The 25,860-nt window shown below is 41.1% G+C and overlaps 1 protein-coding gene across 1 annotated transcript in view; it reads right to left on the bottom strand.

Annotated features, from left to right (window-relative positions):
* grid2 (glutamate receptor, ionotropic, delta 2) overlaps positions 1-25,860 on the bottom strand; it is a 1,194,553-nt gene that overhangs the window by 108,695 nt on the left and 1,059,998 nt on the right. The window contains exon 13 of the mRNA XM_072257001.1: positions 23,808-24,003. Within this exon, the coding sequence (XP_072113102.1) occupies positions 23,808-24,003 (196 nt within the window). The remainder of the gene's footprint in view (positions 1-23,807; positions 24,004-25,860) is intronic.

Genomic DNA, 25,860 nt, shown 5'->3' with positions numbered 1-25,860 from the left:
TCGCAAATGTCAAGTGATGTTGTTCAGTTGCAAATCTGGAACAGACAAGATTCAAGCCAAAACATGACATTGCCTGTATTTTAGCATAGGAAATATAGGTATCTTTGTGATATTAATGCAATCTATGGCTTTGACCATGGACAAAAATTCAATCATAGATTCTGAGTAATGTGACAGACAAGGTTGCTATTCAGTTCATCACGTTTGTGCTGGTTTAGAAAGAGCTAATCAAGCTATTAGTGATAGAGCAATACAACAGGCCAGTTAACCTTCTGACCAGTACTCCTGTGGGATGGGAGTGAACTGGGGATCTGGAATAAACTCATGGGGTCAAAAGGAGAATCTGAAAACTCCACACAATCAAAACCAGGATTGACTTTGGGTCTCTGGAGTTGTGCACAGATAGCACTACTTTCTGTGCAATGTGCTACCCAGAAACTCTCATTGTATTTAAAAATTGCCTAGATGTGTCCTTGGTGGACTGAGACCTACGAGGAGGTATGGGTGCAACAGTGGTGTAGCTAACAGTGGTGCTGCCTCACAGCTCCAGAAACCAATTCTATGCCCAGTTGTCATCTTAGGAACGGTCTGCATGGAGTTTGAATATCCTTGCTGGTACTCCAGTTTCCTCCAACTTCCTAAAGATGTGTGTATTGGCTGGAAAATTGGCTACTGTAAATTGCCCCTTGTATTGGAGGTGAGTGGTTAAATTTAGTAGGAGTAGATTTGACCACTCACCTGCAATGAAGGAATGTGAAGAGAACAAAAAAGTTGGATTAATATAGGATTAGTATGAATGGTGGCTGATGGTTGGCATAGATTATAGGATCTTCAATGGTAAATGGAAACATGATCTTATGCTTCCAGGTAATAATTTATAGTCCCACCACTCTTGATGGTAAAACATTTTCTCTGAGCTCCATTCTGTTCCTTTTTCTGACTACTTTAAATGCTTATCCCTTGATTTACGACCGTTTGCTAAAGGATAGATCCTTACCATTTACTCTCACCCAGTCCGTCATAACTTTCTACCCCTCAATTAAATCTTCTACGAACTCTCTCTCTTAAAGTGACCAACTACAGCCTTTCCATTGTTTTCTTTTCACTAAAAGTTTTCTATTTCTGGCAAAATGTTAAGTGATCTTTTCACCCTGTCCATTACTATCATATGTGTCTTGTCACATGATGAGCAGAACTGTACACAATAGCTAGGCTGTGGCCCAGTTTCAACATTCGAAGTTCAAAGTTTGAAGTAAATTTTATTATCAGAGTACATATATGTCACCACATACAATCCAGAGATTCATTTTTTTGTGGGCATACTCAGCAAATCTATAGAATAGTAACTATGACAGGATCGATGAAAGATTAGCCAGAAGACAACAAACTGTGCAAATGCAAATATAAATAAATAGCAATAAATAATGAGAACAAGAAATAATGTTATAATGAGTCCTTAAAGTGAGATAATTGGTTATGGGAACATCTCAATGGATAGGCAAGTGAGTGTAGTTATCCCCTTTTGTTTAAGAGCCTGATGGTTGAGAGGTAGTAACTGTTCTTGAACCTGGTGGTGTGTGTCCTGAAGCTCTTGTACCTTCTACCTGATGGCAGCAGCCAGAACAGGGCACAATCTGGATGGTGAGGATCTATGATGATGAACTCTGCTTTTGTAACAGAGTTTCATGTAGATGTCCTCAATGGTTGGGAGGGTTTTTCCTGTGATGTACTGGGCAGAATCCACTAAGTTTTGTAGGATTTTCCATCAAAGGCATTGGTGTTTCCATACCGGGCCATGATGCAGCTAGTCAATACACCCTCCACTACACATCTATAAAAGTTTGTCAGGGTTTTTGATGACATGCCAAATCTCCAAGATTCTTAAGGAAGTAAAGGCATTGCCATGTTTTCTTCACAATTACATTTACATGCTGGGTCCAGGACAGGTCTTCTGAGATAGTGACACACAGGAATTTAAAGTCGCTAACCCCGATCACCTCTGATCTTCCAATGATTAGGGGCTCATAGACCTCTGGTTTCCCTCTCTTGAAGTCTACAATCAGTTCCTTAATCTTGCTGACATTGAGTGAGACGTTATTGTTATGATACTACTCAGCCAAATTTTCAACCTCCCTCCTGTATGCTGGTTCGTCACCACCTTTGATATGGCCCACAACAGTACACAGACTGTACACAGTTACAGCACAGCCTCCCTACACTTATGCACTCTGATTTGGAACAATAAAGAAAATGGTTGATGCACTGGAACAAAGTGTCAGCAAGGAAGGCCCCACCCTGCCCCCTCCTAGGAGCAGGAACTCTTCCTGGCTGCAGCTGATGTGAGGAAGACCCTAGCCCAGGGTCAGCCCATGTAAAGCTGCAGGAACTGATAACATACTTGGTCAGATGCTGAGAGATTGTGCAGTGCAGTTAACAGAGGTTTTAGGCTTCAAGGCAGCTACCATCATCCCAGTCCCCAACAGAAGGGTAGTAACCTGCCTTAACAACTACTGCCCAGTGGCACTGACCTCAACAATAATGAAGTACTTTGAGCAGCTTATTATGGATCACACTAAATCCCATCTTCCTGCTACACTGGACCCTTTCCAGTTCACTTATCGCTCAAATAGGTCCACTGACTTAGCCTTTGCCCTCCACTCTATCTTGTCCCATTTGGAAAATGGTGCCTCATACACCAGGATGCTACTTTTTGACTTCAGCTTCATTTTTAACCTGATCATCCCTCAGAAGCAGGTGGGTAAATTATCATCATTGGGTCTCGACACCTCTCTCTGTAACTGGATCACGGACTTATTGACAGTAAGACTACAGTCAGCCCATGTTGGTAGTAACACATCTAGCTCCATCACACTGAGCACCGGCAGCCCCCCAGGGCTGTGTGCTCAGTCTACTACTGTTGAAGCATGACTGTACTGCTAGATCCAGTTCAAACCAAATCATTAAGTTTGCTGATGACACATCAACAAACAACGAGATGGCATATAGAGAGGAGGGAGAGCAACTGGTAGAATGGTGTGATCAGAACAACTTGAGTCTCAATGTGGACAAGACTAAAGGGATGATTGTGGACTTTGGGAAGTTGCAGGTTGATCACTCCTCACTACACATAAATGGCTCCTCCGTGGAGAGAGTTCAGAGCACCAAGTTTCTGGGAACGCACATAATGGACCATCTCAGGGAGTGTACATCATGGATGATCTTACCTAGTCCCTGAACATTACGTCTTTAGTCAAGAAAGCACAGCAGCATCTCCACTTCCTGAAGAGATAGAGCTGGGTGAGGATCCCCCCCGCCCCATTTGAACAAGTTTTTACAGCAGCACCATTGAGAGTGTGATCTGACCATCTGGAATGGGAATTGCAAGGCACCTGTTAGAAAGACCGTACAAAGGATTGCGTGGACTACTGAGAGGATCATCGGGGTCTCTCTTCAATACATCCAAGGTATTTATCAGGTGCATTGCATATGCAGGACCCTTAGCAGTGTCAACAATCCCTCCCATCTGTCCCACAATCTCTTTGACTCTCTATCATCAGACAGGAGGTACCGTTGCTTTAGGACAAGGACTGTTCGGATGGAAAGCAGCTTCTTCCCCCAGGCCATGAGACTACTGAACTGCCTACCACCACTCAGGTCTCATCATGTATGAAATGCCAGTAGAGTTATAATGCTTACTCTATAACTTGTGCTGTAAATGTTGTGATGTTAGTTGACAATTTCTGAAATATATTTTATTATTTGTTAATCTATTTGTAGTAATATTATTTTGCATTGTGTGCGAATTATATGTACTGTGTAGTGTACCTTGGTACAGGGGAATGTTGTACTGGTATTCATGTACAGTTGAATGACAATAAACTTAAACTTAATGACCTTATTGACCTGTTCACTAACCTTAAACAAATACACACATACACTCTATGATCTCACTGTTCCTCCTTAACTGCTCACTACCGTCCCATTTACTTATTGTCTATTTCTTTCCCTTGTTGCTTTTCTGACATCACCTTATACTTCTCTGCATTATGACAATCTTCTTGTTCAATAATGGAGGAACTTCATCTGGAAACACTTGGTAGAACAAAAGATTATCTTCAATCGGTCTTTTCAGGTAATCAATGTACCTGGAAAGATTTTCCCTTTTTGGTTGAAGAGTCTACGATGAAGGACATAATATGAGTCCCAGTGTAATGTATTCAAGTCAGAGCACACCAAATGACCATAGGTTCATAAGAACATAAGACATAGGAGCAGAATTAGGCCATTTGGCCCATTGAGTCTGTTCTGTCATTTCATCGTGACTGATTATATATCCTTCTCAAATGCATTTTCCTGCCTCTTCCTGTAACATTTGATGCCCTAACTCATCAAGAACCTATCAATCTCTACTTTAAATATACCCAATGACTTGGTCTCTGCAGCCCATGGCATTGATTTCAAAGATTCCCACACCTTGCCTAAAGAAATTCCTCCTCATCTCTGTTCTAAGAGGACATCCCTCTGTTCTGAGGCTGTGTCTTCTGGTCCAAGCCACCTACTATAGGAAACATCCTCTCCACATCCACTCTATTTTAATATCTGAAAGTTTTCATTGAGATCTCCCTCATTCTTCTAAATACCAATGGGTGCATGCCCACACACATCAAACGCTCTTGATACATTAACCTTTTCATTCCTGGAAGCATTCTTATGAACCTCCTCTGCACCGTCTCCAATGCCAGCACATCTTTTTTGAGAATAGGGGCCCAAAGCTGCCCACAGTATTCCATATGTGGTCTGACTAATGCCTCATAAAGCCTTAGCATCACATCCTTGCTTATATATTCTAGTCCTTTTGAAATGAATGCTAATATTGCAATTGCCTTCCTTACCACCAAATCGACGTGCAAGTTAACCTTTAGGGAATCCTGCACAAAGACTTCCAAGTCCCTCTGAGTTTTGAATTTTCTCCCCATTTAGAAAATAGTCTATGGCTTTATTCCTGTTACCAAACTGCATGACCATACACTTCCCTACATTATATTCCATACGTTACTTGTTTGCCCATTCTCCTAATCTGTCTAAATCCTTCTGCAGCTTTCATGTTTCTTCAACACTACTTGCTCTTCTACCTATCTTTGTGTCATTTGCAAAGTTGGTACAAAACCATCAATTCCATCATCCAAATCATTGACATATAATGTAAAATGAAGCAATCCCACTACTGATCCCAGCAGAATACCACTAATCACTGGCAGCCAACTAAATTAGACCCTTTTATTCCCACTCTTTGCCTCCAGTCAGTCAGCCAATCTTCTATCAATGTTGGCATCTTTTCTGTAATACCATGGGCTCTTATCTTGCTAAACAGTCTCATGTGCAGCACCTTGTCAAAGGCCTTCTGAAAATCCAAGTATACAACATCCACTGATACTCCTTTATCTATCCTTGTCATTTCCTCAAAGAATTCCAACAGATTTTGTCAGGAAAGATTTCCCCTTGAGGAAACCCATGCTGACTTTGGCCTATTTTCTTAAGTACCTCTAAGTACCCCAAAACCACATCCTTAACTATCAACTCCACTATCTTCACAACCAGTGAGGTAAGACTAACTGGCTTATAATTTCCTTTCTTCTGCCTCTTTCCCTTCTTGAAGAGTGGAGTGACATTTTCAATTTTCCATTCCTCCAGAACCATTCCAGAATCTAGTGATCTACAATCTCTTCACCTACCTCTTTCAGAACCTTGGGGCGAAGTCCATCTGGTCCAGATGACTTATTTAGCTTCAGACCTTTCAGTTTCCCAAGTACCTTCTCCTTAATAATATAACCACACTCACTTCTGCTCCCTGAGACTCTCGAATTTCTCACATAGCGCTAGTGTCTTCCACAATGAAAACAGATGCAAAATACTTACTAAGTTAATTTGTCATCTCTTTGTCCCCCCTTTACTACCTCACCAGCATCATTTTCTAGTGGTCCAATATCCACTCTAACCTCCCTTTTACTTTTTATATGTCTGGAAAAAATCTTTTAGTATCCTCTATTATATGATTGGTTAGCTTACTTTCATATTTAATTTTTTTCTGCTCCTTATGGCTTTTTTGTTGCCTTCTGTTGGTTTTCAAAAATTTCCAAATCCTTAATTTCCCATTAATTTTGACTATATTATACGTACTCTCTTTTGCTTGTCTGCTGTCTTTGACTTCCCTTGTCAGCCAAAGTTACCTCATCCATCCTTTAGAATACTTCTCCATCTTTGAAACATATGTATCTATCCTGCAGCTTCTGGTTTGCCCCCATAAATATAAACTATTGCCGTTTTGCTGTCCTCCCTGATCGTATCCCCTCCCAATCAACTTTGGCTATTTTCTCTCTTATGCTTCTGTGATACTCTTTACTCCACTTAAGTAAAACATGATTGCAACTTGAGTACTTTACTTGAGTAAAACATGACACAAAGAGTCAGGATGGGCATTAATCATGCATTGCCTAGAAAATGGATCATTTAGCATTGATTTTCTTTCACCAAAAATGAATTTCATCTGGAGTAAATTGCATTTCTATGTCGTTCATTTTACTACCCTCACAGCATGTATCACACATCTATGTAGCAAGTTAAGCAACTTCTCAAAAATCACTCAAGATGGAAGCTTTCTTCAGGGTTTGTAATGAAATCTCTTACTTGTGAAAAGATATTGCTGTCTTAAGGGCAAATAAAGAGTGGATGGAAATGTATGTTTTTCCACTGTACACTTTAAAACGATTTGAAAATAACCTGTGCTGGAAATGATATAAAAAACAAACAGCTTACTTATAGAAAGTGATGTTCATACAAAATTAACTGTATCCCTAGAGGCCAGAAGGCTCCCTGCTTGGTATCCATTGGATGTCAAACTTAGTTATTGAAACTAAAAGTCAAATAATCATTTCACAAAGTCTTTGGCAGAAGAAGGGTAGTATAACATTAATCTTAAAAAGTCTTATTGCACTGTATTTAACTATTCTCAGCTTTAAAGTGTCAGACTTGATGACATACTTGATTGTGGTAATGTCTGATGAGCAGAGAGGTGACATGCTACTTACTTGGAATAATAATTGGGTGAGTTACCTCTGAAGTGAGTAGTACCTTCTTGATACATCCTGCAACTCACTCTGGCCCCTCAAAGTCAAGAAAAGTACAGAGCTTACTGAGGGAGCTTTGTTTTGGGAGAGATTCCTGGTTTGTGATGCACGGAACTTCCTCTGCTTAAACCTGTCTTTTGATGACAAGAAGGATCCTACTCTGTACAATTCAGTTGCTCTGCGATGTGTGGTTGCTCGAAGTGTGCCAACCATTGCAAAAGTTGTCTTTGGCTACTCCTGTAAAGGAATGAGCAACATGTGAGAGCTGGGCTATTGCTCTGGTAAGTGATTTCCAGTTTGAGAAATGCTTAAAGCACCCACTGTCAGTTTGGACTGGTAATAAACGAGTGATGTCAGTTGACCCTGAGGATGTATTTCTACATCTGCCTCAGCATCGGCCAAGTTAAAAGTTTCCTGCTGACTATGTTCCTGTTGGGAATCAGCAAGGAATGCTGGGCCAGCTGACCATGAGGAGGGGGTGAGCTGAATAGCTTGGAGCCCTCTTGTGGCACGATCTGCTGGGTTAAGATCAGTAGGAACACAGTTCTATCAGCTCTTCTCAGTTGATTGCCTGATACACTGGATCCTACTATGTACATGAACCTATATCTGCTTGGTTCATTAAATATATAACCGAGCACAACCTTGATGCTGGCAAAGAACTTGATATCATCTAATTCTGTGCCCAGCTCTTCAGTTATCATCTCTGCCATCCCAACTGCTAGAACATCAGCACTGAGTTGAAGACTTGGTATGGTGTGACCTAGTTTTGGAGAAAGCTTTGCCTTGCCCAGGCTGAATCCAACGTCACTAAATCAAGCAGCATCTGTGACTTCCTTGATCTGTAACAGCAACAACAGCTTTAGTTGACACATCACAGAAGCTGCCAGCTTCTTTCTTTTGGGCTGTAGGTTGTGTTGTTGTGTAGGTTGCGGAGTTGTTGTGTAGGTTGCGGAATTGTTGTGTAGGTTGTGGAGTTGTTGTGTAGGTTGTGGAGTTGTTGTGTAGGTTGTGGAGTTGTGTAGGTTGTGGAATTGTTGTGTAGGTTGTGGAGTTGTTGTTAGGTTGTGGAGTTGTTGTGTAGGTTGTGGAGTTGTTGTGTAGGTTGTGGAGTTGTTGTGTAGGTTGTGGAATTGTTGTGTAGATTGTGGAGTTGTTGTGTAGGTTGTGGAGTTGTGTAGGTTGTGGAGTTGTTGTGTAGGTTGTGGAGTTGTTGTGTAGGTTCTTGGAATTTTCAAGCCTTTGAGATCCTGAAGGGAAGAGCACCACTGCTGCCACTGCTCATGTTTCTCGTTAGGAAGTGGGACATCCCATCCATAAGTGTCCGTGGTCAATGATCTTAAAATAAAGCTTCCTTGGATAATGACTGGAGCAGCAAATGCAAAATAGTTAGATAGGCTGTCGATAGTTGTTAGGACACCATGATGCATAAAGGGTCTTTAGGTATCAGCGACCTGCAATGTAAGGGTGTCAGTCATGAGGTCCCATCTGAGGCCCAGAATACACTGTGCAGGAGGGAGGTCCTGTCCAAGATCAATATTCTGTAGATGTTTCATCAGGTCTTCAGATTGGAGACATTGCATGACCTCAGCGCTGTTGGATGAGATTTTATGCACTCTAAGGTTTGACTGCGCCAACATGTCTTGTGCCGCTTTCTGTACACTGACTGTTTTTTTCTGCACTAGAAAATAATTTCAGACCATCATCAACAGAGAAATGCCTTACTATGTACCTCCATGTTTCATTCTCAAATTCAATCTCTCAATAGCTGTTCTCTTAAGGCGATAGATTGCGATGGTTGGCAAGGGTCAGTTAGCAAATACATAAACTTTCAAGTGGTACTCCAGAATCTCCTTGATCACTTGGTGGTCATGAAGCCACAGAAACCTGAGGTAGTCTCAATGATCCTCTCTCATTCAAAAGCTGTGGAACATTTGTTTGATGTCTGCCATAACCATGAGGGGCTCAGTACTGAAGTGCATGAGGATATTGAACAGACTGTTATTGAGGTCTGGACCCCAAGAGCACATAGTTCAGTGATCTGCCTTTGAGTTGCACTCTTGAATCAAAGACAACTTGTATGTTTACAGGTTTCTGGGGGTGGTAAGCAAGTTAGGCAAGTGTCAGTTTTCTTTGGTGTGATCTGGTGAAGATGCTAGCTCAGCATGATTGTTCCTGAAGAGCCTCTCCATGAACTCCATGTAATGATCTTTTATTTCTGGTTTCCTACTCAATGTGTGACTGAGGGACATGAGTTGACCAAGGGCCTGCTCTCAGTTGTTTGGTAGGAGATATCATGGACAGCGGAAAGGAAGGGGAGCTACCCAACTGCTTGGCTCATCATTGCTAAACTCTTTGTTCATGATTCAAAGAAAGACATAATCTTTGATGGAAGGTGCTAGCTTATGATTATCTTCTGAATGACAGAAGACCAGCTGCCTAACTCTGGTTGATCAGAGGTAAGAATGTCAGTATGCTTGGTTTGTTGACCTACAATCTTCTCTTTCATATACATTCTACTCTCACAGGGTCTGAAATGACTTGGGTGGCCGCTGTCCAGGACACTAGTCTTAAATGAGCACCATAGAGGCAGACTTCACCCACTACAAACCAACCCAGGTCCAGCCGATAGGCATATAGTGCATTGTGTTGACCATGCGCTGTTCACGTACCCTATGTGCATGGATGGCATCTCTGCCAAGTGACAGGAGAATGTCAGTAGGAGAGTCAAGTGGAAGGATCTTGTCGGCTAGAGTCTTAAGATGTGAATGACTGCATGCAGATTTGGGAACTGGGATTTCATCTCTGTTGTTAAGAATATGGTCACACTCAATGCAGATTGGCAAGAATACACAGGCCTCTCTTATCGGCTCTACAACAAATCCTCTGGCTCTTCTTCAAGAAACTTCCAGTATGCCAGAACATGTCTTTAGAGTGTATGTGGAAACAGAACTTTGAATACTGGATATGTCAAGGACAGTTGATTTGGCCAATGACACATTGCTCCGATCATCATATGCCTTCAATTTTTGCTCAGGATGTGACTTTGTGTAAATGTTGACCAGGCATATTTTAGAGCAGTATTTGCCTTGGAAACCTTTCCCACATACGTATACGCATAACGAATTAGCGACATCTGTTGGATGTTCAGCAGACTTCCCACCCTGCTTTGTTGTGGAATCAGTCATAGCCCAAGGTGCTGGCCCTGAATGAAGTGTTGATATGTGCCTGTCATTGCTGTACTCATTGCTTGGTGCGCTGTTCAAACACGACATTTGAAACATATTGAATGCTCATTTAGAAAGCATTTTCTGTCTGTAAGTGTTTTTCTCTGAAACCTCTGCATTTCTTTAAAGGGCGAGGTTTCTCACGGACAGGGCATAGTTCATTAGGGTTCATTATATCGTTTTCTCCTTCAGTCATGCATACCATGAAAGCGGTTTTGGCTTTCCATGCTTTTGCTGGAGATCTCTCATTGAATGATGTGATACTGGAAGTTAAAAGCATAAGACTAGGGCCACTTTGGTGTAGTGGCTGATGAATTCCATAAAGAATGAAAATGGCAGGTAGGGATCATGATGCTTCACTTTATACAAACCCTTCAGTTATCCACTGATCTTGCATGCTGTTCAGAATTTTCTCCACTGTAGAGTTTATTCCTCTTGCTGTGTCTAAGAAACTCAGTCCTGGTAGGTAACCCTTGTTTTTTGAGGCTTGCAGTTCTGACAACAGATCTGCAAGCTCCAGCAGTTCTTTGTGTGAGAGCTTTAGAAAATTATTGAATCTACTGAAGAGAGATATTTTGATTGCTTCTGGAGAGCCATAGCATTTGTCCAGCTTCTGCCACAGCTGGATTATTAATGTGAATTGCCTTAGCCCTTCTTGCACGTTGCAGTAACTCACCACCAAGCCACTTATAGAGAAGGTCTAGCTCTTTACTAGACTTGATCTTAGTCCTTCCATGGCATTGCAAAAGCTTGATTTCCAGGGTGGATAACTGGTAGACTGGTTGTTAAACATTTTTAGCCCTGCTGTGAATAGACCAGATACCAAGCCAAATCTAATGCATCTGTAGTTTTTGAACGAGAGCGTGGTGGAGACTAGTTTGCCAAGTGTGTGTCCTGGGGTAGATGAAAGTTCAGTCTGTCCATGTCTGTGCAGATGGGATCGGTATTAGCAGCATCTCTTGACTGAGGTCTTTTCTGTGGTGGAACTTCTGAAGGGAATGTTATTGGTCTTTGCTGTTGTAGACCTTAACTGCCAATATCTGGACAATGTAAAAGGCATGTTGGCTGAAAGCTGTGGATAGCCTCTCCTTGAAGAGCTGCAGCACTGCCTTTTTATAGCTAAAATACTGTTGGACATATTCGTTAGTAAGATGCATTGGTTGCTGTGATGTTGTGATGTTGTGACTGATTCTGGTTGTAGACACACCAGTGTCAGCTGCTGCTTCATACACCTTCACCTCTGCTAAGGCAGCCTCAGCTTCAAATTCTTCCTCAAGCATACTTAATGTAGCCTTTACATATGCTCTCTCCATGTCTATATGTGCTTTCTCCATTTGCATTTGAACTTTATGCTTAGCATATGATGTTCTCATTTTTGCTGCTCCAGCTTGGGTGTAGGCTAGTGCTGCAGCTATGCTAATTGTGGATTTGTTTGAGTGTTGTGAAGTTACAATTGATGAGCCACAGGTCTTTGTAATCGATGGATATTCCTCGGGTTGAAAGGCAACATTATTGTCTATGGCGTTCAGATGCATCTCCAGTCCGTGGGCTATGCCTTTGAAGATGAGTTATCCTTTCCCTCCACTGCCCTCAAAGTTTGTATTTACATAGCTATGCAGCAAGTTGAACAACTTCTCAAAAATCACCAGAGATGGAAGATTTCTTCAGGGCTTTTAGTAAGGTTTCTTACTTGGGAAAAGATATGGCTGTTTCAAGGGCAAATAAGGAGTGGATGGGGATGTACTGTATGCCTTTCCACCGCATGCTTCAAATTGAATCAGAACTAACCCCCGCAGGAAACAGCTTATGTATAGGAAGTGATGTTCATAGCAGCCAGAACAATGTCCGTATCAGTTCATGCAATCAGTTCATTTAACCAGGTTCTTACTATCATGAGTGCCCCTTGTGGCCTCAGTGTAATTTCTACACGGGGGATGCACAGTGGCATTATTCTCCATGGAAATATTCTACAGTTACTATCTTATCATGTTAATGCAGGAGGGAGTGTTGTATGCTGGAAAGATTCAGAACAAAACGTGACTTCCAGTGCATACTAGTTAAGAGAAATGGCTTCAGGAATGTCATTCTAATATTATCAATATCTTTTCTGTGAAATTCATAATGGCTGGCATTTCCCACACTGCAAGATATTACTGAATATATTTGATAGAATTATACAGGCATGGAAATGCATTGCTCTGAATTATTTTAGTAATGCTATGAATGTTTATTTCTGCGGATCTGGCAATAGAGGATTTTATTGTTTATGAAATTTTCAAATGCTTTATTAGATTTTATAGTGGGGAATATAAAGCCTTAAAGTCTTCAACATTGTACCTATATTCATGGCAATTCACAAATAATTGAAAATTGCTAGGCTCTGCGACAGCTCAGACTTCCCTTATTTTATGGAGTAAGAGTATTTTTACTACAGCAAGTGGCAGAAAATTCGACAAATTGATCTGATTAACAGTGTCTCATTATTCCTTTCACTAATGTCTTTATGGTCTCTTAATCACTCCTACCCTCATCCCATCACAGAGTGCTCTTTGTGCTCCCTCTGCCCTCCCCCCAACTTCACTGCATCTTGGAACATGTTTTGTTTAGTTACTCACTTTAAACTGGAGGTCAATGACTTGAAACCTTAACTCTGTTTCTCTATCACCTGTTGATGCCTGACTTGCTGGGTATTTCTTTTTAATTTCATTATCATACTGCTTGACTGAATCACAAACATTTCTCTCCAAAGGGCTGGTGGAAGGAATTTGAAAACATCTCTGCTCAGAGAGACCTCACTTGTCACCTCAGTTGTGTGTGTGTGATCCTCTGATCTCTACTGACAGGCATAAACCAATGGATCAAGCAGCCAGAGAGCCATGATAGAATATTCCCGTCTTTAAATTAAAAATAAAATCAGCAAAGAAAGCTCTTTCCAAAACAAAGGCGGAGGTAACTTTTCCATGACTTGTTTTTGTGGCATATCCTTACCAATTCTCAACATTCGTAGAGCTGAAAGTCACTGTAGGTTTTATTTGTACTCATCATAATTCTCCAAATGTTACTAAAGAGTCACAAAGTCATAGAAACAGATCCTTTCTCCCTTTCTTGTCAATGTCAACCACTGCACCCTTCTATACTGTTCCCACTTATCTACAATAGACTCAATTATTTGGTCCTAGTTAGGAAACATCCTCTCCCCATCTACTCTATCTAGGCCTTTTGACATTCAATAGGTTTCAATGAGATACCCTCTCATTCTTCTAAATTTCAGCAAGTACAGGCCCAGAGCCATCTATCGCTTCTCACATGACACCCTTTCATTCACAGAATCATTCTCGTGAACCTCCTCTGAACCCTCTCCAATGTCAGCACACCCTTTCTTAAATAAGGGGCCCAAACTGCTCACAATACTCCAAGTGAGGCATCAGCATCACATCCTTGCTTTTATATTCTAGTCCTTGAAATGAATATTACCATTGTATATGCCTTCCTCACCACAGACTCAACTCCCAGATTAACCTTCAGGGAATCCTGTACAGGGACACTCAAGTACCTTTGCAACTTTTTAAAAATGTTCTCCACATTTGGAAAATAGACTTTGCTTTTATTCCTTTTACAAAAATGCATGACCATACACTCCACCATGCCATATTCCATTTGCCACTTCTCTGCTCATTCTCTTAATCTGTCCAAGACTTTCTGCAGCCTCCTTGCTTCCTCAACCCTACCTGCCCCTCTATACATATCTTTATATTGTCCACAAACTTAATACTATAATAGATTCCAACATCTTCCCAACCATTGAGGTCAGGCTAACTGGTCAATAATTTCTTTTCTTCTGCCCCCTCCCCTCTTGAAGGGGAGTGACATTTGCAAATTTCCAGTCCACCGGAACCATTCTATAATCTAGTGATTCTTGTAACATCACTATTAATGGATCCACAATCTCGACCGCTACCTCTGTCAGAACTCTGGCGTGTAATCCTTCTGGTCCAGGTAACTTATCTACCTTCATTCCTTTTAGTTTCCCAAGCACCTTCTCCCTAGTAATAGCAATGACACTCACTTTGACCCCTGACATGTCTGGCATATTGATAGTGTCTTCCATAGTAAAGATTGATGCAAAATACTTACTCAGTTTGTCCACCATTTCCTTCTCCCCTATTACTATCTCTCCAGCGTAATTTTCCAGCAGTCTAATGTCTACAGTCACCTGCCTTTTATGCTTTATCTATCTGAAAAAAACTTTTTGATATCCTCTTTGATGTTGTTGTCTAGCTTACCTTCACATTTCATCTTTCCCTGTCTTACGACATTTTTGGTTGTCTCCTGTTGGGTTTTTAAAAAATTCCCAGTCCTATATCTTCCCAAACACGAGGAAATCTGTAGATGCTGGAATTTCAAGCAACACACATAAAAGTTGCTGGTAAACGCAGCAGGCCAGGCAGCATCTCTAGGAAGAGGTACAGTCGACGTTTTGGTCCTGACGAAGGGTCTCGGCCTGAAACGTCGACCGTCCCTCTTCCTAGAGATGCTGCCTGGCCTGCTGTGTTCACCAGCAACTTTTATGTGTGTTCCTCTATCTTCCCATTAGTTTCTGCAGAGTTGGATTTCTTAAGCCAGAGGATGGTGAGTCTGTGGAAAGACTGCCACAGACAGCTGTCGAGGATAAGTCATTGAGTATATTTAAAGTTAGTGTTGATAGATTCTTCGTTAGCCAGGGTATCAAATTTATGGAGAAAAGGCGGGAGAATGGTTAGAGAGGGGTAACAAATCAGCCATGATGGATTGGCTTGATAGGTTAAGTGGCCTTCGAGGATGTAACCAGGAAGATAGACCCGGGAGATCCGGTGGATGTGGTGTACCTTGACTTTCAGAAGGCATTCGACAAGGTACCACATAGGAGATTGGTGGGTAAAATCAGAACTCATGGCATTGGGGGGGAGGCTTTTGACATGGATAGAAAACTGGTTGGCAGATAGAAAGCAAAGGGTAGCAGTGAATGGGTGTTTCTCAGAATGGCAGGTGGTGACTAGTGGGGTGCCACAGGGCTCGGTATTGGGACCACAGCTGTTTACGATTTATGTCAATGATTTAGAGGAAGGCATTGTGAATAACATCAGCAAGTTTGCTGATGATACTAAGCTGGGTGGCAGTGTGACATGTGATGAGGATGTTACGAGAATTCAAGGTGACTTGGATAGGCTGGGTGAGTAGGCAGAAACTTGGCAGATGGCGTTTAATGCGAATAAGTGTGAGGTTATTCACTTTGGGAGCAAGAACAGGAAGGCAGATTATTATCTGAATGGTGTGGAGTTAGGTAAGGGAGAAATACAAAGAGATCCAGGAATACTTGTTCATCAGTCTCTGAAGGTGAATGAGCAAGTGCAGCAGGCAGTGAAGAACGCTAATGGAATGTTGGCCTTTATTACAAAGGGAATGGAGTACCAGAGCAAGGAAATCCTTTTGCATTTGTACAGGGCCCTGGTGAGACCACACCTGGAGTATTGTGTGCAGTTTTGGTCTCCAGGGTTAAGGAAGGACATCCTGGCTGTGGAGGAGGTGCAGCGTAGGTTCACTAGGTTAATTCCTGGGATGTCTGGACTGTCTTATGCAGAGAGGTTAGAGAGACTGGGCTTGTACACGCTGGAATTAAGGAGATTGAGGGGGGATCTGATTGAGACATATAAGATTATTAAGGGATTGGACAAGATAGAGGCAGGAAATATGTTCCAGATGCTGGGAGAGTCCAGTACCAGAGGGCATGGTTTAAGAATAAGGAGTAGGTCATTTAGGACAGAGTTGAGGAGGAACGTCTTCTCCCAGAGAGTTGTGGAGGTGTGGAACGCGCTGCCTCAGAAGGCAGTGGAGGCCAATTCTCTGGATGCTTTCAAGAAGGAGCTAGATAGGTATCTTATGGATAGGGGAATTAAGGGTTATGGGGACAAGGCAGGAAGCGGGTATTGATAGCAGATGATCAGCCATGATCTCAGAATGGCGGTGCAGGCTCGAAGGGCCGAATGGTCTACTTCTGCACCTATTGTCTATTGCCTACTTCCGTTTCTATGTCTAATGGTCTTATAGTCCATCCAGCTTCCAATTACTATCACATTTTCTGACTGTATCCTTCCTCTCTGAGCCTCAGACCTAGCTGTTGTGTCAAACCCCTGACTACTACTGCTAGCTCCTGAAAATCATCACTGATAATGGTGACGTCCAACAGAATCCAAGGGGTATATCTGTTAGTGAGTGGAATGGCCACTTGGGAGCCCCGCAATGACTGCCTTCTCCTCTTACTAGTCTCACAACAATTTGTGAAACTGGCATAACTTCACTTCAAGAAGTTCTTGTCATTGTTCATTGTCTTTAAGAGGGTCTAAAGCCTAAAATGAACCTTTATCAGACATTGCTATTCACTGAAGGAGTAGCACTAGTGACATTTTGTGAATTAAACCATGGGGTATGGCATAGTGCTGTGATAGGTGCTACATCAGAGGAGAGACTCAAGAGTCTAGACGCTGGAACCTGCAGCAAGAAACAATCTGCTGGATGTACTCTGCGTGCCATGCAGCATCTGTGGGAGGAAAGGAATTGTTGATGTTTTGTTTCGAAAACCTGCATCATTACAGAAGTGAAGTTTCATGCTGAAATGTTGAGAATTCCTTTCCTCCCAAAGAAGCTATTTGATCCACTGCATCTCCAACAGATTGTTTGTTGCTCTAGAGAAGCCCAAGACTGCAATCAGAGAGCTCAAGCAAAATGGGTGGAGGGTTATGGTGAAAAGTGCGAGGGTTGGGGAGAGAGATGAGTTTCTCAGGGTAAGAACCCTTGAGAGAGGAGCAGCCACTCACACCCCGTGGTCCCAGGATATCAGTGATAACATCAGGCCATTGACTTGAGAGGAGATGGGCCATGTGAAACACTGTGATCTGATCACAGAAACCCTGCTCTGTACAGAATAATGGCAATAAAAGATTTTGATATAAATAAAAATTGAAAATGATGACCTTTAAACATTAAATGGTAGAGAGGTACACTTAAAATACTGCATACTTTAGATGTAGCAGTTCACTGGGGTATTGTGAGTTAATTATGAAAGTTCTATGTTGCAATCTCTTGGTCCAATTTCTTACACAAAGCATTGAATGAGCACTGACAATGCTGATGACAATGTGTAAGTCATTGGTGTTGCTTTAGGTCTAGATCCTCCATGGTGAGTCTTCAGCACCTAATGGCCACAAACCTTTCAAAACATCTTCCAAAGCTACCACTTCTCTCATCCAGAAGGGCAAGGGCAGCATAAGCATGGAGAACACTACCCCTGGAAGTTGTCCTCCAAACAACACGCCATCTAGACTTGAAACTACATTGCTGTGCTGTTCCCTCACCATTGCTAGGACAAACTCCTGGAATATATATAAAACACACACACACACACACACACACACACACACACACACACACACACACACACACACACACACACACACACACACATTCCGATCAGGAACACTTTTTTGTGGGAGGAGATCCAATAGCTTTCAGTAGAAAATTGGATATTTAATTGAAGGGTAAATATAGAACAAGGAAGAAGTACTAAATGGGACTGCTTTCAAGGGTGGAAATGGCTTATCCAAGTGGGCATAACATTAAGGTACTGGGAGGAAAGTATTGTTGAGTCCTTTAAGAAAGATGACCTCCCTCAGTGCTGTTAAGTCAGAGTATATAACTATGTCCACAATCACATATGACATAAGTCAATTGTGGGTATGTACCACACTCAGAAATATAGGTCTATTGTAATCAATGGTCTGAATTTAGAAAGCAGAATTCATTGTATCTGAGGACAAAATATATCTATGCAACAATCAAAACTAAAATAAATGTGAGGTACTTTCTGAAGAAACAGAACATCAGTTTAATCCAGACATTAATTAAATAATTAAAGTAAACTAATGTTTACTTTAGAGTATGGATGGTTTAGCAGCACTGAAATCAAACACTATATGACACAACATCCCCGAGACACCAACATGCTCGTGTGCAAACAATGCTTTTTCCTTTTTCTATTCAAGTTGCCTCACTGGAATATAAAAATGCATTTAATTTATTCAATAGTTTATTTTAATTTTGTTTCAGACTTCTTTTCTGGGGGAGGAAAATACCAATGCGAATTTTCCAACCAAAGAAAGAAATTACAATGACACAGGCATTTTGTCCAAAGGAGAGCATTTAAACTGTGTTAAAGCTGGAGATGAATGCCTGCTAGAAGGAAAGAAAGTGTTTTTTTAGTAAATGGCTCAATTTTGTTAATGTCATTGAGGGAATTTGGTCTGAAAGGATACACTTGGAGATTAATTTCTTCACGATGAATTGCAAAGTGTTTCTGCCAATGAGAATGGGTCTGAGAGCTTTTCACACCAAGCTTCCAACGGTAAGTGTATGGAAGTACCCAATGGCATATATTCTCTGTATCATGGAAATTGAAGTGCAACCTTTTGACAGCCAAGTCTCAATGTCTGGGGTACAGTTAACTATGAAAGCAACACAGCATGGGTTTCCACTGTTGGCTCCCAGTAAATTCCCTGAGTGCCCACTATTGATGCAGCTGCCAGCAACGGTCAACATGGCAACCAGTCAAGGCCCAAAGGCATGACAGGATTCGTCAATTTGCGGGCATCTTGAAGAAAGTTATTGAGGTGAAAGGCACCTTAATCTGTCACATAGCAATTGAGGAGATGTAACTTTGGTGCTGAGTGCCAACTATCCCACTTCAGGGATGGGTGGATGTTGTTCAATGACATTAAAAGGACAAGTAAGGTCATATGAAAGCACAAATGCTGGAAATTTGAAATAAATACATGAAATGCTGGAATATCTCCAGCAGATATTCACAGAGTCTGTAGAGAATGAAGCAGATAACCATTCACCTGAAATGGAAAATGTCTTAAGAAAGTGTGTGTGTGTGTGTGGGGGGGGGGTGCGCGTGGAGTATCATGCAGCATAGAAACAGGCCTTTCAGCCCATCATGTTCATGCCAACCATTTTTTCCATTTGTTTACATTTGGGGTTTCTACGTATCTCCCAAAGTGCCTCTTAAATGTTGTAATTGCATTGGATTCAGCCATTTTCTCTTCCTGCGTGTTTCAGATATCAATCACTCTCTGTGTAAAAGACCTATCCCTCATCCCCCTTTAAAACCCCATCCTCTCTCTTTAAACTTATGTTCTCTTGTTCTTGATACCTCTGCCATGGGAAAAGTATTTTGACTATCTATCATATCAATAACTTTGTAATTTTATTTATTTCTATCAGGTCATTCTTTGCTTCCTTTGCTTTGAGAAAAACAAGCCAAGACTATCCAATCCGTCTTCACAATCAAAGTCCTCCAATCCAGGCACCATTCTGGTGAAAGTCCTCTTCACTTTCCCTGCAATTACATCTTCCTTGATGTGCAGACTAGAACTGCACACTACACTCAAAATGTGATCTAACTGGTGTCTGGTAAATTTACAATATGACATCCCAACTCTCATATCTAGTGCCTTGACTGATGAACAATGAGCATGCTATATGCCTTCTCCACATCCTCATCATTGATATTTGCAGAGAGCTACGAACTTGGACCCCAAGATCTTTCTGTTCATCAACATTCCTTAGTGCCCAGTTACAGTCAATATGCTACCCTTATTTGGCTTCCAGAAATGTACCACACTGCACTTGTTACTATTAAATTCCATCTACCAATCTCCACCCAATTTTCAGAAAATACAACATAGAAGAATACCATAAGATAGAGGAGCAGAATTAGGCCATTTGGTCCGTCACATCAACTCCGCATACAACAGAGAAGCACTCCTTTTGGTCCACAGTGTCTGCCAAACACAATGTCAAATTAAATTAAATTCCTCTTAGCTGCACATGATCAACATCCCTGCATATTGATGTGTGTCTTGAATGCCACTATTGTATCTGCTTACATCACCACTCCTGGCAGCGTATTCCAGGTATCTATCACTCCCTGTGTATAAAATTTGTCTCACTTATTGCCTTTTAATGTTTCCCTCCTCCCACCTTGAAGCTGAGTATTTGACATTTCTACAGAGGGAAAGAATCCTGGCTGTCTACCCATCTATGACTCTGATAAGTTTGTAAACTTTTAGTCGGCCTCCTCTCAGTCTCCACCATTCCAGAGAAAATAATCAAACTTTCAGTGCTGTAAAACTCACGAGAAAGCATGTAGCAACTATGTTTTCTGGGATGGGGAAATGTGACTTATCATTTGTGTTATGCAACAAGTGATTGTAACCTCTCTTTCTACACAACTCTTAACATATTCTGACCACCTCCGCAGTTTATTAAAAATTTCAGTACCATATATCAAAGAAAGCAGCCGTGTGATACAACATAAGTCAAGAACAAATACATAAGATATGCTTACAACTAATACAGCTCTAGGCTGCGCTCAATGAGCTGCATCATAAATAATATATCATCAGTCATGGCTGTCAAATAATGATTTGCTGAGCATCATTCACTTTTAATAGTACAATGTACTTAGTAACAGCGGACAAATTCAGTCATTTCACAAGTATGTTAACTTGAAAGTCCTGGAAGTTGAGTAACTGAGATGAAATAACAGCTGAAGCCAAAGTAGTGTAATAGAGCTGGCAAACTCCTGTGTCTCTGAAGGTAGTAAATTCCCTGTGAAATGTGCAGTTACTGACTTCCACCTCCTCTTGCAAGAAATCTGCTGTTTAGATTCTGCCCTTTGTCATCTCTTTCCAGGGATGTCAAGAGGGGAGGAGAATTAGCTGCCGACAGGAACCTTCTGTGGACCAACTAACTTCGCTGAATCTTTGTTTTGCAATTTCTTCACAGCTGCATTCCTTCTAGCCCTGAAGCCTCCAAAGTCTTGTCCATTGTGCACACCATTAAAATTGCTGTACCATTGGTGGCTGTTGTGTGAGCAGCTTAATTCTCCATCTCACACTATTTCTCTCTTCTTAAGAAACTCTTATAAACTTGCCGGGCGAAGTATTGCAGACTTCAAGTATTGATTTCATTCTCTCATTAGAAATCTCACAATTTTATGTTTAGTTACATCAAGCTCTATAATTAGATCTTCACTTACCCACACACCAGAATCCATTCAACAAAAAACCCACATACTATAAGTTCTTAAATAGAATCTCAAATCTGCAGTTAAGGCTAGTTTGTACAAAAGTTAATGATATCTCAAAAAGCAATGCACTATAAAAATAGATGACAAAATATAAAGCTACGTACTTCCATTAAAATACTTCTTAGTAGGAATTACCTTATTTTTGTAAGATGGCAGTGCACTCAGATGCAGCGGCTACTCAGTGCCTAACCAAAGGTGCATTTGTTCATCCTGTATGTCTCTTTTATGATCGCAAGTCATTGCCAGATACTAAGAACAATCCATCAGTGAGTTGCTCGATAGCAATGGAGATGGACATATTGCATATCATTGTTGTGTTATTACCTGGACTTGTTGTGTGTCATTGTGCCAAAACCGTGCGCAGCCTTAAAAAGGTGTGAGTGATTGCCTTGGATGTTCTTATTGAGAACAGAAGACTGCAGGTCTTGTGCACTAGTTCATTGTTGAGACCGTTGGTGGGGAAGCTGCGTTGCCTTGTGCAAAGGAGGCTGTCATGCCTTGGAGACTTCAATTGCGGTTGCTGGCAAAGGAGATGCCAGAGCTGGCTGTGTCCCATTGGATTTTGTATTGGTTTGGGGGCTTGCCCCTCCCACTGGTGCTGCCCTCCAGTGTTTGCTCAGTGGAAGAACAAGCTCGACTATGACATTTCAGGGACCTGGGCTAGAAATATATATATTTCTCTTTGTGACAGTTTATCTGAAATTGTAACCCTATGCTATGTGCAGTGTGCTGTGTGCTGCTGGTAATGAGTTTTTTACCTTGGCCATGGAAGAACAGTTTATTCTGGCTATATTCATTTATGGTTGAATGATATTTAAACTTGAAACATAAACTTGAACTTGAATTAATCAATAAATCAGTCAATAGAAAATAATATTGTAAATGGTTCATTATTTAAAAATTCATTTTTCAGTTTGTGGCTCAATCTGGAAACCCAACACTTGCAATCTGTAATTATGAATATAGTGATGATACAATTTTACAAAATATAACATTGGTCCAATTGGGATCTAGCTCAATGATCATGTCTCCTCCTATCCATCTCACTCCATCATCATCATCACTTTTCATTACTTTCCCAGTGATGCTGCCACGTTCTTGAACCCTTAATTTACTTCTTTCATACTGGCATCTTCTTTTTGCACTACCTCAGTTACATGACAACACTTTGCAACACGCTGTTGTTTTTGTGCTCTACACTGTGGTTATTGTTTTACTTAGTATCATTGCATATCCTGCTTATTGGTGAGCTTCATTTAAGTAAGGAATTTCATTCAACCCTGGTGTATATGACAATGAACTAATCTGAATCTCAGTCTCTTGGAACACATCAGTAGATTTTTAGATATTAATGGAATCAAGGGATATGAGTTTCATGCAGGAAAGTAGGACTGGGGTAAGTGATCTGCTATGATCTTATTGCACGAGGAGCTGGCACTTCTGTTGGTGGTTTACACTTTGCTTTGTTTCCAATGTTCCATGCTATTTGTCTGTACACTCAGAAAGGATCCTAACCACTTGGCAGAGACAGTTCTCAAATACCCATCTTTGATTATTGGTTGATAAACTAAATTTATGGTTTTTGATTTTGCTCTTTCCTTCAAATACAAACACTTTCTCCAACTCTATGATGTCAAATTTAAAGCCCTCTATTGAGTCACCTCCCCACCCCTTCTGTAAGGATTACAATGTTCTCTTCAATCTTTCTGGACTGGTATAACCTCTCAGTTATAGGGTCTTCACACCAAATCTTTAATGCAGCACTAGTCTGCAACAGTTCAGAGGTTTAGAATGTGACTTTGCGTCTACCTCATGAGCAATCAGAAGGAAATGTATACGTATGCACTTGACTGTCTACTTTCTTTGCTGGGGAGCTTTGTGGTGGCTGCACATCTTCCACCTCTAACAATAAGAAGTACCTAGGTGAGTACTTCAATCACCAAGGCATAGAAAGCTGCTGAGCCAGTGCAGGTATATAGGATCTGTATCGATGATAGGTGATGGTCAGCATGAATTAATGGGCTAAAGGGCCTTTGCCCATGATTTATGACATATTGACACTTCCCTTTTAGACGAAAGAGAAAATGAGCTGAAGTAGGATATAAAGCAGCAGAGGGAAACAAACAGATATCTTAAAAGAAGAACATAACTGCGGCTCAGAGAAGAAATACAGTTTTCTGTTTTTCATTCTCCCACACATGCACATTAACTAACACACACTGATCTAGTCTAATGCTTAAGAGACAGGTAGACAAGAGAAATGAACTGTACCCTCTGAATGCCTTCCTGGGAATCCTTCACCGAGGTTTCTGTCCCGTTACCCTTGTTGATCATCCTCCACATCTGTGCGTACATGTTGTCTCTCTCAAAAGGGTTCATTCCTTTTACTCGAACATGTTCGTACACAGCTGACTCCATCACCGTGCCGTAAGGAATGTCTGTTTGCTTTGAAAGATCCTGCAGGGACCTTTAGGATACAAGAAAAGTCAGGATAAATAATTAATGTCCAATTGAAAAAAAAATGCCCAGAGGACTTAATATAAGGTCAAATGTGGATTAGGCATGTCTGAAAGCTTTTACTTTCAATTTGAATGAAAGCTTCAGTTAACAGTGAATTTAACTTGAATGCACAAAACACTTTGTTGATCTCAGTGGCATATATTAAGAAGCATCAGCTAAACTTCCCATAATCAAGGTGCTGCTTGTGCAATGGTTCTTCAAGGTATGGGTAATGGAGTGGAAGGGAAGAATATCATACTTGAACTTCATACAAATTGCATCAGCAAGCTTACTTCCCCAGTGTGAGGTAAGAGGCACAGGAGATCCGAAATATCTCTGCAAGGTAAAGGCAAGATCAAAGAACATAGAATATGGAACAGTGCAACACAGGAACCAACCCTTCAGCCCATGATGTTGTGCTGAAATAATTAAACTCAGAATTAAAAGCTTAACTGAACTCTGCTTACACAATATCTATATTCTTCCATTCTCTGCACTGAGAGCCTCTTAAAAGCCTCTAGCATATATGCTTCAACTTCCACCCTTTGAAGTGTATTCCAGGCACCCACCACTCTCTGTGTAAAAAGATTTCTCTGCATATCGGCTCTGAACTTACCCCCTCTCACCTTAAATATATGCTCTCTAGTATTGGAATCATAAAGTTATACAGTGCAAACACAGAAGCTTTGGCTTAACTGGTCCATGCCAATCAATATGCCCCATCCAAGCTAGTCCCATTTGCCAGCCTTTGGCCCATAACCTTCTAAACCTCTGTAATCCAAAAGTTAGACTAGTATCCTTACAGCTCTTTGAGCTGGAGAGTCCCACTGTCAGAATGATAAGTCTCTTTGAATGTGTGCCCCCTTTATGCTGAAGCAGATCCTAACACTGTACTGATAACTAACCTGAAAACACCATGTGCCAAATTTACCCACTAGGATGTTTTACCCCACAGAATCTAAATCTATCAAAACCTCTTTCTTTTTATATCCAGAAAGCATAGGCTGAATCTACTAATCCCTCCTGATAAAGTGAACACCATCTTGGCTGAATTTCCTCTAATAAACATTCTTCAGACTGTCCCTAAGCGAAGTATATTGCACCAAAACTCTCTATAGTACTATGGTGTGGTTTCGCCAACACTGTAGCCAGCTGCAACAAGACTTCTCTCATTGCCGTAATAAAAGACAATGTTCCATTTGCCTTAATAACTTGCTGCTTCTGCACGCTGCACAGAAAGCTAATAGGGGAAATAAATTATATTCCATTCACTTGATTTATTCACTAGTCCTTTAACATTATTAGTGTGATAGACTTATGGATTAATTTGTTAAAACATCAACATAAAATTTACCTTAGGTCATTCTAGGCTTTTGTGTGAACTTTGTAAAGAAACCTGCTATTTAATGGTATTGTGGTCATTGTCCTCCATTGTCATCAATATCCTGGGATCACAATTGACCAGACCTCAAGTACACAAACAACAGAACATTTGGGACTACAAGAATAAGTTAGAGTGGGAATATCATGCTCTCACTTATCTGGATGAGTGGAGTTCCAACAACACTCATTGACTTAACACCATCCAGGACAAAATGCTACCCACAATTGGAATCTCATCAACTACACCCTTAAGCATTCATTCCTCCACCCCCATGTTTAGTTGTTGTAGTGTTCACATTCTTAAAATGTATCTGTTATTTACCTAGGCTACTCTGACAGCACCTCCCAAATCCATGACCTCTATGGCCAAAAGAACAAGAGTGGTAGGTACAACAGGTCATCAACACCTACATGTTTTCTTACAAACTGCACGCCTACATTC

This window comes from Mobula birostris, chromosome 4, assembly GCF_030028105.1.
Source record: "Mobula birostris isolate sMobBir1 chromosome 4, sMobBir1.hap1, whole genome shotgun sequence".
Lineage (NCBI taxonomy): Eukaryota > Metazoa > Chordata > Chondrichthyes > Myliobatiformes > Myliobatidae > Mobula > Mobula birostris.
This window is presented reverse-complemented; position numbering and strand designations above follow the sequence as displayed.